This window comes from Lagopus muta, chromosome 7 (genome assembly GCF_023343835.1).
Source record: "Lagopus muta isolate bLagMut1 chromosome 7, bLagMut1 primary, whole genome shotgun sequence".
Taxonomy (NCBI): Eukaryota; Metazoa; Chordata; class Aves; order Galliformes; family Phasianidae; genus Lagopus; species Lagopus muta.
The window spans coordinates 8668325-8685803 of record NC_064439.1 but is presented as its reverse complement, the minus strand read 5'-3'; the positions used below and the strand labels follow the sequence as shown (position 1 = coordinate 8685803).

General features: G+C 41.1%; 1 protein-coding gene across 3 annotated transcripts in view; it reads left to right on the top strand.

Annotated features, from left to right (window-relative positions):
- Positions 1–2911: 2911 nt before the first annotated feature.
- The window catches only part of LMBR1 (limb development membrane protein 1), a 63106-nt gene continuing 48538 nt past the window's right edge, over positions 2912–17479 (top strand). Inside the window, exons 1-2 of one of the 3 annotated variants that reach the window (XM_048950614.1) lie at positions 2912–3262; positions 15529–15601. In XM_048950614.1, the coding sequence (XP_048806571.1) occupies positions 3200–3262; positions 15529–15601 (136 nt within the window). In that variant the 5' untranslated portion in view covers positions 2912–3199. Of the gene's footprint in view, positions 3263–12177; positions 12334–15528; positions 15602–17479 lie in introns of those variants that run through there. The other 2 variants (XM_048950613.1, XM_048950615.1) reach the window with 2 other exon arrangements.

Genomic DNA, 17479 nt, shown 5'->3' with positions numbered 1-17479 from the left:
ATGTTCATTTTGAAAGCCTATGAAAAACCATATTACTTTGATGCGTTTTTTACATTTTACTTTTGGGGATAATATATACATACATATACAAAATCCAGCATGTACCTATGTGGATCTGTACTGAACTAGTTTATATCCAATTTTTGTGATAGCATTCTCATTTTTAATTTGAAGTTCTTTTTCTTGACTGTATCAATTTTACGCCATATATTAGATGGGGAGCTAATGCTACTGTGTTGACCAGTGAAAAGATGCAGTCTGGGAATATCTGGAACAACAACAAAAATCACACTTGTTTCATAAAGAAAAAGAAAACAAATAGAAAATAGAGAGACGGTATGAATAAAAATGAAACCGGTCAGCAGTATTTGAAGTTGAATCCAGATTCAAGACTGATTGATCTTGCTTTCTTAAGTTACAATGTAATGACTGCTGTGATTTAGCTTACAAAATACATACTTTGCAATGGCCAAGAAATATTCTTAGTGTGCACAATAATTATATACATATATATATTGTTTTATACCACTTTTTCTAACTTTTCAATCTTTTTTTCTCCTCCATAAATAGATCTTGAATATGTAAGGTCCTGGGTATCATCTGTGGCATGTGTCTGCCCCAAGTTCCATATAAAATCAGTGATCATTCTCAACAACATAATAAGTTGGGCATTAGGCTTCAGTCTGGCCAATTCTTTGGTAGCATCTGGAATATAATAATGTGAGTAGTCATATCAATGGACAGAATAATGCCCCATTTTCTGTTTATTCAAAACTGCATTTGGCTGAATGATGACGAAAAGAAGCATCACTTATTCCAATGTTGCTTGGTAAATGGTACCAATTCATATTAACAGTTAAAAAGGGTGATCTAAAATTCATTGACAAATTCTATGAGAATGTTCCCAGTGAAGCAGTTCCAGCTCTAGTGATTTCAATTTTAGCCAATTCAACTTATTAGCTTGAATATCCCAGCATCTTTTCATGAGTATCTCAGTTAACCCAGTGTACATAAAACCTTCATTTAAGATTAAGAATACCAGACACTGTATTATCTTGAGGTAGAAAAACTGTTCTGAAAAACAAGGTAGAAAGCAAGGCTGAAAAAGAACAAAACAAACAATCTATTAAATCCTCTCAACTCTTACACACAGGGGTTAAGCACTACTACGAGTCAGTTTAATAGAAGTCTGCATTTCATTACTCTTTTTGGGTGTGCATGTACTTCTACATTGGCAACTTGAGAAAAATTTCTTGATTTTACTTAGAACAAACTAAGGTTCACTGAGGAGGTCAAAAGAATCACTGAGGACAGTTCCAACACTGTCATTTTTTTCTCTGTGTCTGAGGTATGGATGAAAGCCTCCAGCAGTCTTTTACCTACTCATAAAGGTACCTCAGGCTTCATTTTGTATTTTGTGTTTTTCTTTTGGTATGCTTCAAATATTACATTCGTACTGATGAGCCTACATCAGTGTGTTTGTCGCTAAACATTCTCATCAGTTTGTTACAGTAGCCTATACAAGACTGCGTGTCCTTTCATATAAATAGCTTTTGCAGTGGTGGCTACTGTGACCTTCCTTTGTGGAGCAGACACCTTGGAACTGAGCAATAACTTCTGCCCAACAAAGGAATTAAGCTATTTTTTTTCCTGCCTTTTCAGCAAATATAAATATGTTTCAAGTTTCTGATGATGCAGCTGCTAGAAATGGAAGAAAGAACTTTCCAGCCCATGATATGAAACAAATTACGTCCTGTATCTACTTGTTGGGTGAATTTCAAATTGAATATACAGCTGGAACTTCAACCACACTCCTTCTTCATCTTCATATCAGTATGTGTACTTCTTACCTGCTTACTGCAGGCCTAATCTGTGATTGTTCTCTCTAGTCTGGAGCAAGCCCTTCTCACATGCCAAAGTCTCATGCAAAAGTCATCTTGGCAGCTACAGATGCTTTCAGCACAGAGTATCCCTAGAAAAAGAGATGACTGAAGATAAGGGGGAGTAGTTGAAGAAAACACAAAAAAGTAATTACGTTATCTGTCAGATACAATCTATTGCTGTGGACTGAATAGCTTGAAGCAGGACAGCTTTTCCCAAGAACTGTGTCAAAAATGCTGCTCTCACTGCTCCTCCAGATGTATATTTAGTGGTCCTTTTGCACTGCTAAGGTCTCAGTAAGTACTGAGACACTCTCCCTGCACAGGCAGTGGACTTCAGAAGGACAGGTGGGATTTTTCTCACCTCTTACACTCACTTTGCGATTCTGCCTGCAAAATTCGTGTGTCTTTGAAAGTGCGGAAATAACCAGGATGAAACTGCAGCTGTGCTGAAGCAGAAGGGAGTTCTCTGTAAACTCAGAACTTCAAACAATGCATCAAACAGTCGAAGATGACTTTTCATAGAATCATAGACTGGCTTGAAAAGGACCACAATGCTCATCGAGTTTCAACCCCCTGCTGTGTGCAGGTCGCCAACCAGCAGACCAGGCTGCCCAGAGCCACATCCAGCCTGGCCTTGAATACCAGCAGGGATGGGGCATCCACAGCCTCCTTGGGCAACCTGTGCCTCACCACCTCTGTGTGAAAAACTTCCTCCTAACATCTAAACCAAACCTCTCTTGTGTCAGTTTAAAACCATTCCCCCTTTTCTAACGATAAAGTTTAATAAAACACTTCGATGTGTTCTTTTAAGCAAGAAAACGGGCCAGAGGCTAGGAGAGAAGCGTACACAGAACGAGTTTCCACAGATACCACGCACGAGAGCAAACAAGAGGTAAAGCCGCCCCGTCCCCGCCCAGCTCCCGCCTTCCTGCTAGGCAGACTCCCAAGCACAGCGCCCTCCTCCTGTCAATCAACGCGGAGCCCCGCCCCCCTTCCGCCCACTGGCTCCTCCCCTCCCTCGGGCGGTTCGGAGGTGCGGCCGCGGTGTGCGCGCTGTCGCTGCGTGGTGACGCAGCAGGAGGAGCTGAGGCGGCATTGCCCGCCCTTCCTCCTCCTCCTCCTCCTCCTCCTCCGCCTCCCATCGCACGCTGACAGAGCTAGCTGATCGTCGCTGGAGTCTCTCGATCGCCGGCCGGGCTCAGGGGGAGCAGCGGGCGCTGCCACCGGCCATGGTGGCCCGCCCGCCGCCGGGAGGACAGCAGCAGGCGCGGCGGCGGCGGCCGCCATTGCGAGCGGGGGCCGCGGGAGTATGAAGGATGGAGGCGGACGAGGTGTCGATCCGCGAGCAGAACTTCCACAGCCAAGTGCGGGAGTACACGGTACGCGCCGTCACCCTCGGCCCTTCCCCCTCCCGACCCTTCCCGGGAGCCGCTTTCCTCGCAGCCGTGCTGCCCTCTGGCTCGGCCTCCTCCGTTCCCGGCCCTGCGCCGGGCTCCCCGCGGCATCGCGTTCTCTGTGTGCCTCCGGCAAGGCGGGGCAGCGCGATGTGTGAGCGTGGATGCGGCTGTGTGCGTACAGCTGTGTGTAGAGGTGTGCTTCTGAGCAGCCCGTGCGTGCTGTGCTGCGCAGCTCAGCCTTTAAGTGCAGCCTTGTGTCCGTGAGGGTACGTGTGGGTTCCGATGGCGCTGCTTGTGCTGCTCGCACCCTCCTCCGGTTGCAGGAACGCGCATCCTTCGCAAGCGCTGTATAACCTTCACAGTTGCTCACATCTCTCAGGTCCGTCTCTGGGTGAAGGAATACAGCCCATAGAGCAGCACCTGTGCTGTCCCATCTTCCTCAGCCCTGCACCTTACATGCAGATGGAGAGAGCTGTTGTGGTTTCCTCCCAGATTGCCTCATCGTTATGTGCAGGGCTATTCAAAGCCCTTAGGGGTGTTCTGGTGGGGCTTATCTCTTGCTGCACATAGGAGGCAGTGTTTTGGTTTGCCACATACCATCCTAACTGCTGGGTTAACTGCATTCTTTTTGCAGATACTGTTGTGTGAGTATTAGGAGATTTCTTGAATAAAAATATAATCTCATAATTTAGTTTTGAGTGTTTTTCAGCTGTATGAGGAAGCAGTCTTAAATGTCACTGTCAATTTTGCCATAGGCCTACGTAACTCAGTTATTTAATAAGAGACTTGACTGGATCCCTAGTATGATAATCTCTATCTTTAAAATCCATGTGTTAACACTAACTTTCTTGTGCTGTGGTATTACACTTTCAGAATACCTTTTTCTTGAGAGTGCAACTCAAGTTGGTATGAGGAGAGCTGTTGTTTTGGAGTGTTTTCTGGCTCTTCCTGTTTGTGTGAATGATGTTAGGTATGTCAGGAGAGCCGTGACCTGTGAAGGAGCACTGAGAGACTAATACTTCTTTGTAAGGAAGTATTTATGTCCTCTGTAATGAAAGCAGAAGTGTATACACAAATCTTGCTTCTCTTTTGGATGCTAGAATAGTTTCCCAGTGTACGTTTTACCATTTGTGTTTTTTTTTGTGTGCTGAATCTCATGCTTTTGTCCCCAAAGTCTTGTTCTGACACCTTGTGTGCTATGTACAGTTTATGTACGTAGGGAACCAATTCTTTTCATTAATTTATTGAAGTGTATTGAATTCTTAGAGAACTAACTAATGCATACTGCAGCTACTTCTGTGAAGCTTTGCAGCTCTTCTAAGAGCAACTAGTCATTCTTCCTATTGGTGTAGTCATGTAAGTATTCACAAGGGAAAGCAAGAATGCACAATTCAGAAGTGCAGTGCTGCTGCTTGTGAAGAAAAAATACTCTGCAAAAACTTCTTCTCCAGCTACAGTTTGATCTTTGGTTTGGTGAATACCTTCTACATTATTGCTTAATCAGTGAGGACAGTAAGTTTTCACTTTTAAAACACACACAGTGTTGTGTTCTTGCCCTTAATTTCTCTATGAAGGCTGCAGTTGTGTGCACCTTGTAGCACTTGCACAGCTGCAGATGTGTATTGCAAGAGTGCATGTTGTCTGGCCTCCTGTTGCTTGTTAGCTTACAGATAATGAAATACACAAAGTATGTTGTTTACATGCACCATTATGCTTACAGCCCCTGCAATTAGTTCTGCTTTGGCTGGTCTTGAAGCTGCATGGTGAAAATCATGTTGTCAAACATGTAGATGAACATTTGTGTTGTGGATAATGGTGTGGGCCTTCACTGAAGGAGGGAATGTGTTCTGCTGTCTGATGTGCATGAGGCTTTTGTTCCAGCTGCAGGTGGAGTGGGATCACTGGGGTGGTAAATGAAAGGATTGAAGTTTTTGCAGTATTGAAGTGGAGGAAACCTGTATGTTGACAGAAACAGCTTGAGCTTATGGAATGTGTTGATATTTTCCTGACTTTGCAGACCTTGTTCTGTGGCATGACCTTTACTGGAAGCCAAAATGATGCATTCAGGAGAGGAAGGAAATCAGGGCAAGTTTGACGTAGTTGAAAAGAAAACTCCTTTCTCTTCTGTTTTGTGAATTGTATTCATCCTCTTTGAATGGTTTTGGAGTTTCTAGATCGTGCTTCCCGAAGGACTCCTAAAGGCATGCAAACCTTTACTTCAGTGAAATGCTTCATTTCTCTTTCATCTGTGTTCAGAGCAAGCAAGCTTCTGAGTTCCCATGAAGTTTTGCTATGTAATGTAAAACAAAGGCTTGTTGCCCTTCAGCTGGCAGTGTTTGACTTTTTTCTGTAGGTGCCACCTTCTGATAATTTCTCCATTGAAGGAGAAATGTATTTGATGTATGTTTATGGATCAAGCAAGTATAATTAAAGACTTTTCAAAAAATAAAATAAATCTTTAATCTGCTTTTGAGGTGACCTTCCCTGTGGTTTAACATGTGATTAAATTTAGGTGCCTCCACCTCTGAGCCACTTGTTTGGTGTGTCGGGATGGTTTCTGGTTTTTCAGGAGTACCTGTCTGCACGAGAATAGCCTGCCTTGTTCTGTTGCTTCATGAGGATGATCCCTTCCTTACAAGAGGTCAGGTCTCTCACGTTTCAAGAATCGTGCTGAATCTGGGTTAATCTGCTGCTTGTAGGGCCTGTTGTTTGGAATGCTTAATGGAGCAAACAACTGTCAGTCTTGTAGTTAGAATTCTATAAGGTAAATGTGGAGATTGATGACCCAGCATTAGAAACATGAGACATGACAGAACAATGGGTTTGCTCTAAGTCGGGTAAAGCCCTGCCCTCACGGAGCTGAACTCTGCTCTGTTCTGGTTGCATCGTTCTGCAAATCAGCAGAGCATGGCAGCATGCCTTCTCTATTTGATCAGCATGCATGTGCAAGTATTGTAATACGTAAATGCCAGGTAATGTGTGCTAGTCTACTGCTGTCTTTGTTGTACGCTTAGTGTACCTTTCTTGATCCTTTGACTCATTTCTTGTTTGCTGAGTTCTTGCACATCCATGGAAGCTATGTAAGCTTTTGGGGCGTTGATTTTTCCTTGTGTCCTATTTTTACATCTGTTTATACAACGTAATTAAAATGTCCTGATTGCTGCTGTAACTTTTCACAGCCAAACTTGAAGTAGTTAAGTGGGGGGGTTCAGTTTCTTTGTTCCTCTGGCTTTGAAAAATATTTGTTCCCATTTTGAGTTTTCTATTCTGCAATATTAGTTGGCTTTTTTTTTTAAAGTTTGCTAATTCTTGATAGCATTCTTCTGCTTAGAAAATTTTCAGTTTATAAAACCACACACATGCACTTGGTTATGAGGCTTCCTTGGCAAAATCAGTGGTGTGCCTGTGCTTATGTATAGAGTGAGGGGAAAATGTAGAGGAAAATAACTAGGTGACTGTGGAGTCATTAGTTAAAAAGCAAAATAGATTTGGAAATGATTAATTATACTAAATATGACATTAGGGGGGGAAGTCAGTCCTGGTAGAAGAAGTTTGAACACAAAAATGCTATTTTAATTCCTTCATGCAGGTATAAGCAAATACTGAAACAGCTTTGTTCTCTTGCTTTCTATTGACACTTTCTGTCCTCTTGTTGTGTTTCAGGGTAAAGAGGTGTTCAGGATTCTTCACTAGGATCTGGTGTGTGGCTGCTGCTGGTGTTTGTCCCGTATGTGGCTGTCGGAAGAGCGATTCCCCGGAGTGCTGTGTGCCTGCTGGCAGCCTGCTCTTGTTTGTGACCAGTTCTGCTTCCTTCAGCTTCTGCTCTGGACAATAGCTGTGGTCCTTGCAGAGCGGTGTTTATGCCAGAAGTGATGATATTCTGGTTGTGGGCCAAGAGGAATATGCTGACTAGCAGCACTGGTAATTTTTAAAAACAGCTTATTAAAAACAACTGATGTTTTTGTTTTTTGTAAAATGTCTTCTGGTTTGTTATACAGCCATATAGGGGACAAATGCCAGCAGTAACTGCATTACACTAATTCATGTAGAAGAAGAACCTCAAAGTTTATGCAAGTTTATTTTATTCACTAATGTTTCTTCTTTTATCCTTGCAGTGAATATTTGTGGAGTACATTATAAGTTGAACTGCTGCTTGCATCTCAAAGATGATTTTGCTTAGGTTTCTTAGTATTGCCCTTTTTCCAAAACATTCTTGGGGGGGGGAGGTGGGGGGTGGGAAGAGAGAAAGGAGTACTTGTGGCAGTGGCATGAGAAACAAGATAGAAGATTGCGCATAATAACATAATTATATATATATATATATATATACATATAAAATGCTCACAGCATTGTATTATCTTAAAAGTACACTTTTACTGGTAAACATGTGTGCTGTTTTGTACTTGTGAAGCAGTGAATCATCCTCTGGCTGCTGATACTGAAGATCAGTGGTGGTGGATCCATTTGGAATCAATAGGTATCTCTGAACTTGGCTTGGATGAGCAGATAGAGATGTGCTTATTCTCAAAACAAGCAACTTCTGGACAGTTCTGCTTTTTCTGTTTATACAAAAGGAGCAAGGAAGACGGAAGTGTTAGACGTTATTGCAGTTCAAAAGAATTCCTTTAGAAAGCTGATATGTTTGTTTGTTGTAGTTGACCAAAAGGGAGGCCAGTTTTGTGGCAGGAGTCTCTTTAAGACTTTAGATGGACTTAAATTCAATATTAAAAAAAATATATATATATCTGTATGGGAAACATAGACTTGATAATGTCAAGGTGCAGGTAGGATTTGAGACGAAGTTAAGAAACAGTGGAAGAACTGACAGCAAATGAGCTCTGTTGCTGATTATGACCACAGGTAAGTGTACCCAAAGTTGGGTTTTGTTTGGATAGCTGGTTGTGTTACACATGGACTGAATGAGATGGCAGGATGCATCTGAAAGAAAGGTGTGAATGTTTCAGGCTTTGCTGTGATGTAGGGAGGATGCTGGAACTTGTAAGTCCCAGACCCTCTGAGAGAAGTGTCTCCAGGGTGAGCCAGGTGGTGGTGAAAGGGAGAGGTTGGCTCTGGGTTAAAGAAAACTATTTGAACTGTACTTTTAATGCAGTGTAAGTTTGCTAATTCTATTTAAAGGTTTCAAGTTATCTATTAATTCATGTATTTTTAATGTGTTTTCACCTTTCCTGTATTGTCTTGTTTTCATATTTGATTTGGTATATATCTTTGTTTTTGGAGGTTAGTGATGAGCTTGTTGAGAAAACCTTAACTTCTGCAATGTCCCTGCAAGGCTGTAAATGTATACTTCTGTAAATGGCTAGAGGCACTGATTTCTTGGTAGTTAGTAGTGTGCAAGCATTTGCATGATGTGTAAGGTGGGAACGGGAGAGACTTTAAACATCATGATTATAGTTTGCTTTTGTGCATATAGCAATTAGCAGCTTTGGATGATGCATCACTATAAAAGCAAAGCATGTGACTAGGTAGAGATGATTTGGTACTGCTGCAGCTGACTTGTTGGTTGTTCACATGACAAGAGGTGGCTCCTATGTTCAGCTTTGATCCATCTCCACCTGTGCTTCCCGACTCTTAATTCCTGCCATTCTTCCCAGGTGTAAACAAAAACACTTGCCAAGTGGAACAGTAGGAGGAAGGTTTTCAGTGGCTGTGTGGCATTTTAATGCACATTCAGACACGATAGCAGCAGCAGGATGGATGTGTAGTGCTGTGTTGTTTTATATTACGAAAATTGAAACTCAGTAGTGTAACAGAATCACAGAAACACCAAGGCTGGAAAAGACCTACAAGATCATCCAGTCCAACCATCCACTTATCACCCACAGATCTCACTAAACCATATCCCCCAACACAACGTCCAAATATTCCTTGAACACCTCCAGGGTCGGTGACTCCACCCCTCCCTGGGCAGCCCATTCCACTGCCTGACCACTCTTTCAGAAAAGTTATATTTCCTAACATCCAGCCTAAATCTCTCCTGGCACAGCTTGAAGCCATTCCCTCTGGTCCTATCACTGTTTACACGAGAGAAGAGACCGACCCCCAGCTCACTACAACCTCCCTTCAGGTAGTTACAGAGAGATTCAGAGAGTTACAGAGAGCAGTGAGGTCTCCCCGGAGCCTCCTCTTCTCCAGACTGAACAATCCCAGCTCCTTCAGCAGCTCCTCATAAGGCCTGTGCTCCAGACCCCTCACCAGCTTTGCCCTTCTTTGAACTCGCTCCAGGGCCTCAGTGTCTTTCTTGTAGTGAGGGGCCCAAAACTGAACACAGTACTCGAGGTGCGGCCTCACCAGATCTGAGTACACAGGGACAATCACTTCCCTGTTCCTGCTGGCAACACTATTCCTGATGTTTTCAGCCAAGCATCAATCAATATCCCCAGGTCCATTTCCTCTACACAGTCTTCCTGCCACTCTGCCCCAAGCCTGCAGCATTGCCTGGGGTTGTTGTGGCCAAAGTGCAGGACCCGGCATTTGGTCTTGTTGATCCTCATCCCATTGGCTTCAGCCCAGCTCTCCAGCCTGTCCGGATCTCTCTGTAGGGCCTCACTACCCCAGGCAGATCGACAGTTCCAGCCAACTTGGTGTCATCTGCAAACTTACTGAGGTTGCACTCAGTGCCGTAATCCAGGTCATCGATAAAGATATTGAATAGTATTGAATTAATGCTACTACTTTAGGTAACAGTTGGTCAAGCAAAACCACCATCAGTTTAGTTTTCAACTCTTAAGCATGTTCTTAAATGTGTTTTGCAGGGTGGTGTTGCATGGTGTATTCTGCCTTCTCTTTCTTTCTGTGCTGTTTTTTCTATTTAGGGAAAAGGATATGTTGTCATGTAACAGCAGGAAGTGGAGGTACTCTCTGTTATGTCCATAGCCTTTTTCTTGTGTGTGCTTCACCTAGAAGTGCTGATGGATGAGTAATAACAGTGGCTTTTCCATCTGACATAGTTGCTGCTTTGAAGTTATTTTCTTCCTTTTTGTTCCATATTTCCTTTTTCATTTCACTTGAGCACAGTACAACACTGTCTTCTCTGTTTTGTTTCTCCAGGTTTACTTTGCCTACTTTAAGTACTGGTATGCAGTTAAGTGAGAAGAAGTGATCATTTGTCCATTTGGATGCTTTTCTAGTGAGAAAGTTACATATGTGTTAAATCAAGAAAATGTACTAAAGACTGTGAGCTCTTTAAATTAGAGTTTTGTGGTGGTTCCTTACTGTTAAAGCACTGTGTTCTGTAAGATACCCAGTTTTTTCATAGCAGAAGAGCATCACTGGCTAGAGTTGGGGTAGTTAACAAAAGAGTATGATGGTTTTCAGTCCATGGCATGAACTTTAGCTCCAAAGTTTTAGAGGTCATCAGCATGGACAAATTGATGTCAGCTGATCTTTATAAGTATTGGGATATGTACAAGGTAACTTGAGCTACTTCAGACTTTTGTTACTTGTGTTTAATATTAGACTGCAGTGCCAGCCCCTCAGATGCACGTAGCGACAAGCTGAAAAGCATGCAGTTCATCTCCAGCTTCATCCTCACAGGAACTGAGCTGTCTGGTACAGATCCAGAAGTACGATTTTCTGTGGAAGAGCTGGATATAAGACAACAAAGTGCAGTGCATCTCCAGAAGTGGTTTCTCTTCGTGTGTCCAGTGTCTAACCTCAGCAGGAGCAGAGCACTTTGTTTCCTAAATGAATGTGAAAGACCTCCAGGAAAGGATGGGTTTCTTTGCTTGTTGAGCCAGATGGTTTTTTCTTTTTCTTCTATGCAGAGAAACACAAATGAATTACTTACTGCCAGTTAAAAGGAAGACCCTAGATGTGGCACCACATCCATGTGCTTTGTTTTCAGTTGCTGGGTGGTGTTTAGAAGAAAAAGAAAACAAACAACACAAATTATTTTGCATAACTGTTGGGCTCTGACAATAAAAATTCTTACATTCTTGTTGGTTTCCTTTGCATTTGGGTACACCTGGTCAATCAAAGATTGTGTGCTTCCTTTGTAATATGAGAACATGCCATGGTTAGCTTTGACATAGCTTCCTAGGAGCAGCCTAACTAAAGCAGCACGATGACTGCTTTCTGCTTCTGTAAAATTAAAATAAATTTAAGGAACTGAAAAATCTTAAAGTCATAAGGTTTTTAATTAATGCCATTGGTGTCAGGAATCCTCATTAATCACAGCGATGTACATTCTGTCTTCACTTTCCCTTTGCATCTGGACGCGCTTAATTTGAGCTCCAGTGACAAAACTTTGCAGAAGATTTTAGGTTATGAGCAATACAACTTGTCCCAGATTCACTGCATTTGCAGCATCCTCACCTTTTGTCAGATCTTCTTGCAGAGATGAATGATGGCATAGAACGCTGTTTCTTGATGGAAAACATGGCTTGCAGCATGACTTGGATTTAATAGCATGTTGTGGTGTTAGCTTATGTATATTACTGTCATATATAATACTTTTCTGAAGGAAAGCTTTTTTTTTTTTAAGAATATGGGTTCTTCCTTCACTAAAGATACCAATGTACTTTTGTGCATGGTGTGCTTTTTAGAATGGTGTTCTATTTCAGTATGGCTACCTGGATGCTTAAGAGCTTTGATTAGAAATAAAAGTTATATGTGGAGTTGCCCTATTTTTAGTTTTTTTTTAAAGGGGGGAAAGAAAGAGTTGCTAAGAATTATTTTTCAAAGATGCATGACTGTTGTTAGATTGTTTCCTCTGCATATGGTAAGGGCTATATCCAGAGAATACATATAAATATGCTTCTTAAACTGAGTAGGTACGCCTTTGTAGTGGAGCTTTGAAGTGAATAAGGAGCTGGTAGTGTCTGTGACAACAGATGTCACATTAGGAAAAATGTGCTATTCACTTTCCTCAGGTCTCAGCAGGAAGAGCATTCATGCTCAGCTTTGACCACGAAGAGAACTCTTGCTGTTGGGATGCACTCGTTTCTTTAGGAGATCTGGTAAACACGCTGCATCAGTGGAACACAGCGCACAAAGGACCTGGCTACCCTGAAATAGAGGCAGTAGAGATTAAGGTGTGGTTTCTAAAAGGGGTAAAAAAGAGGTGGTGATGCCCTTGAGCCCTGAAAACAAGTTTCTATCCTGTGCTGAGAGCTGCTCAGCAGATGGGGAGAACAGCAGGGATGAATTTGGTGATTGGAGGATAACTCAATTGCTAACGTTTTTTGGTGAACAGATTGAAGTATTTTGAGTGCAGAAGGGATGGCGTAGTGCTGCTGGTAGCCATGCCAGGCAGCCATGAGCCTACCTGGAGCACTGCATGCCAGCTCACTCACTTGTAATTAAGAAACATGGACGGAAACTAGAACAAGTATGAGCAAGTACTCTTTTTTTTTTTTTTTTTTTTTTTTTTTGCTGCTGTCCAAAAATACCTTGAAACAAAGAGCAGTGTGAGGAGTAAGAGCCCAGGATTGCAGCATGACAGGACAGTGGAGTCTATTCTTTGGCTTTCATGGACAAACACATTCCTTTTTCTCATCCTAAAGGAGTTCTACTCTAAAAATAGTTAGGATGCTGGCTTTTGCTGCTCCCTTTGGAAAGCTGGTTGTAAACAGCTTCGTGGGTTCCACTGGTTATAAATTGAGACTGGAGACACATTTCTGAGTTTCCTTGACTTCTTTTGAACAGTGCGTAGCTTTAACTTGTGAACACCCTTACTTGTTAAGAACCTGAAGCTTCTACTGATGAGAATTTGCTGCTTTCTTTTCTTTATTTTAAAAATTCGATGTATTTTCAATAATAAACACCTCACCAAATATTTACAATGGCAACATTTTTTCTTCATTCTGACAGAAGTAGAAGGGTAATTACACCAAGATATATAGTTACACATTACTGCTGAGTTGTTAAGTAGCTGTCATCTAAGACCACAAATGCAGCGTTTGACAGTTCATGTTACTGGTCAGCTTTCTCCTGCTGTGCCCTGCAAATAGGTCGGTTATCTCACGGCTGTCTTCTAAGTACAGACCCACATTTTCACTGTAACCTTGCAATCACAGCTAGAGTAAAGGGCATCTATTTTATTTGAGATTGCAGTCATAGTTGTGTTTTTTTTTTTTTTTTTTTTTTTTTTTTTTTAAATAAAAGAGGGCTTAACAGTATTCTAGACAGAAACAAAGTTATTTGGGTCTTGTGGATTCTTTTCAGAATAATTCTACTTGACCCCGTGTATGTCATACCTAATTTTCCAAGGTGGATGCCTAAAATTAGATGCCTCTGTCTGCAGGCATGGTCTAGTTTCAAAGGAACTGGAAACTTAGAGAAGGACTCTTTTCAGCCCTGGCACTGCGTCATCTCTTACTGACAGGATGGGCTGTGTTGAAGTGCTCTGAAAACCCAAGGTGCTTCTCAAGGTTTTTGCCCTTTCCAGTTCAGAAGTATACCAGCATATTATTACTTTTCTTTATTAAACCACTTTCCGTTATTGAAGTTGCTGTCTTTGAAGCAGTCTCTGGGAAGCTGGGGCAGTGAGCTCTATTTGGATGAAATAGTTGAATTCAAACACATAGTTATGAAATCTGATTTTTAGCATCAGTATTTTGGACGTCACCACTGTGTGTTATCAGTTCAAAATGAGCTCAGTTGTCACTTCAGACCTATGGCATGGTACTATTGCTGGGGAGAGCATGTAAGGAAACTACAGCCATGCTCGGGCTCTTGGCTGTGCTTTGATTCTTATCTGTCTGGCTGCTTGAGGGAAATTACACCACAAGTTTACTTTTATTTGTATTTTTTAATAAGTCCTTCTTTCCTCCTAGGGAATTGGAACTTGATGATATTCAAGGTCCTTTCCAAGCCAAGCTGTGCTATGATTATAGGCAACAGATCTTTAAAGAACCAATTGAAGAAGTAGTTTAGGTGCTGCCTTGTGAAGCAATTTTGCAATTTCAGATCAAAGTGAAGATTAAAACTCAGTTTGGAGCAAAACGTATCAGTGTTCTAATGTCATGATTTGCAGATGCAGGCAGAACTGACTGAGAAGCCTATGCAGGCAATAGGGTGAACTCCCTTTGTTCATAAAACCTCCTAAAACAATTTGGGCTTATTCAGTTAACTCTGTGTTCTGAGACCTTGGTGACTGCTGGTATTGTGCACCAACAAAAGGAAATAGAAAAATAGTCTTAATCGTTAGGGCTACTTCAAGTAATTTCTCAGCCTTTGTGCATAGCTACTGTGTTTGCAAGCTAATAAAAATGAACTACACTGCTGGTATACAGCACCTTACTGTTCTTGTTCAAGTACTAAAGAAGATTAAGGGTCACATCATCACAGAGACATGCTTTACTGTCTTCTGACTGACTCATGTTTTTAATAGGCATCAGTGAACTAGATTAAGGAAGCAATGCTGAGCTGCTGAAGTCTTCTTCAAGAGACTTGATTTTTTTAGTTACCCCCTAAGACATGGAGGATTAAAATTGTCTTATCATTCAATTCCTTCCCTCTCAAATTTCTGAAGTATTTGTAGCTGTTTTGGCCTTGTCTAATTGTATTGAAGTTCTGGTGCCAAATCTTAGAGACTTAAAGTCACCCCAGGCTGCAGGTATGTCTGACCTAAATGAGCTGTCTGACTTGTGAGGAGAGGAGCTCTGCCCTTGGCTTCAGTGACTGTAGAGGAGACTGTTTGACTGGCTCACACATGGATGTCCACTGTGGCAGTCTTACTGGTGTATATTGTTGCCTAGAATTGGCTGGGCTCAAGATGTGATGGAAACAGCAAACAGCTGCTTTTTTCTTTATGTATGTTGATAGCTTATTCTGTTACAGATCTTCAAAAGCCCATTGTACAATTACCCCTATGTTAAATGTGTTACTGCTCTTTATATTGTCATAACTTAGATGGATTCAAACTTGAAAACAAACAAAAAAAGAAAACCCACAACCTGCAACAAAAGAAAAACCCCAAACACACACAAAACAAACAAACATAAGATACTGCTGCTGGTAGGGCTTTTTTTTTGTTTCCATTTTAAGGCAAAACCTGATGGACTTGTGGTGGATTACTATAGTAGTATTACCTTGAGTTGTTCTCACTGGTTTAACTTTCTATTAATAAGATGGAACCCATAAAACCAGTGCTAATTTTATGATAGTGGTACCAGTGCTTCTGTTGATCTGCATTGAACTTTAAATTATTGATACTGTATTTTCTTATTTTTTTATTATACCCAGACATTTTTTACAATTTAAAAAACACAACTTTTTTATTTCAGATCTGTTTTCTGCTATTTGCTGTTCTCTACATAGTGTCCTACTTCATAATCACAAGATACAAAAGAAAAGCAGGTAAGCATGAAGTTGTTAATATCTTCAACGTTTGTTTTATTTTTTGAGTGAATAGGTGATTCCTTTCCTCTCTGCTTCCACGAGAACAGCAGAAGAATCTGCCTGGATCTCTGATGAAATGTGTTTCTCTGACTGCTGTATCATGTCATCCTGTGCTGATCTGTTGGTATACGTTGCTGTCTTACCCTTTGTCTGCTCCCTTTGTCTCCAAGCCATGAGTTCTCCATCCCTTCTGTTGTGCCAGCTCTAGCACTTCTTGGAGCCTTCAGCGTGCATTAAAGGCAACAGATCTTTAAAGAACCAGTTAAAGAAGTAGTTTAAATGCTGCCTCATGGAGCAATTTTGCAATTTCAGATCAAAGTGGAGATTAAAACTCAGTTTGGAGTGAAGGGTGGAAACACATTGAAGTGTCTGTAAAGATCAGTTTGTGCCACAGCTGGTCCTTCGTGATTGAGTGAGAATATGTGGCTGGGGGGAGGAGGTGAGGGTGACCACAACCTGTTCCATTATGGCACTGTGGCAACCTGGATTTTAACTGTTTTGAAACAGAAGAAAGGGGAGAATTTCAAGTGGGAAATTCTGCTTCTATTGCCTTCAGATCTTGTTCTCCTTTCACGTAATCTTTACTAGAATCAGTGTCTTTTAGTGTCAAAATCAACTTCAGAACTCTAGCTGGTAAATGAAAAGGTTGCCAGTACTACTGAAGGGAAGTAGTAGATTTAGTGTAATGATTTTGCTTTGTTCAGGTGTAGTTGTTTTGGTGTTCTTCCTTAATCTGTTCTTTATGACCTCCTCACTGAATTCTTATTCCTTGAGATAATAATTTTTTCCCTTACTTTTGAAACGCTGTATGTCTGAAACTAATCTGTAATCTGTAGGGACCCCTGTCATTTTCTTCTATCTCTGCTAGAGGCAAATACCATACAAATATATACAGCAGCAGAATGTTTGACTTTCGATGGCTTATTTGGGACTTGATGCACAGTCAGTCATGCTGGAAAAACATTTGATTGCTACAAGATGTTGATGCTTCAAATTTGGGTAGAAACTGATTGTTGGACCTGTAAGAATAAAGTTTATTTCATAGATGGACTTGTATACAAGATGAAAGGTAAAATATTAAATAAATTCAGTGTTGTTTTTTTTTTTTTTTAAATGATGTATGCTCTTTAAACATAGTGAATAGTTAAACAAGTGAATAAAATGTAATGACTTGTTATCCTGGTATGTATCCTGGTGTGTTAGAAATCTGCTGCTGTTTGGAGGTGTGTAGAAGAAAGGGGAGAAAGAATTGTTATGACAAACTGTTGGCTGTAAGGATGCTTTTTCCTTTTTTGGCGGTTGATCTCATCAGCTAGTGAGAAGAAATGCTTGCAGCTGTCATTACTTTTTGGAAGTTTTGTGACTGTTCACACAGACAAATTTCATTTGCTTGCTGGACTCTTACCGATAAGTTTGTAGAGTTAGCACTTCTGGAGTTTTTTTGGAAAAGTTGCTGTTTGTACAACTCTTCTAGCCAAAGTAATTCATAAGAAATCCTGCACTTGATCTCTGAAAATGCTGTAAGATTCCCATCAAAACAGCTTCAGATTCTGCTCAAAGAAATGGAAGCAAAACTCCTGTTCTTATGAAATTATTCTAGTACAGAAGTACATGTGTTGGTGACTACACATTTAGTTTGAGTGTCCATGACTTAAGCTTGAAACACCTGGTTTGTTTCTTCTTAAGTTGAAAAATATTTTTTGAGTAACCTCATGGAAAACCTCAGACTTTAAAGGAAAAAACTCACTCTAAGATGGTATCGAATGCATAAATAACACCAAGAGGTACAGAAAAGGGTATAAAGAACGGAGGAAGGGTGTAAGTGATTGATCTCTT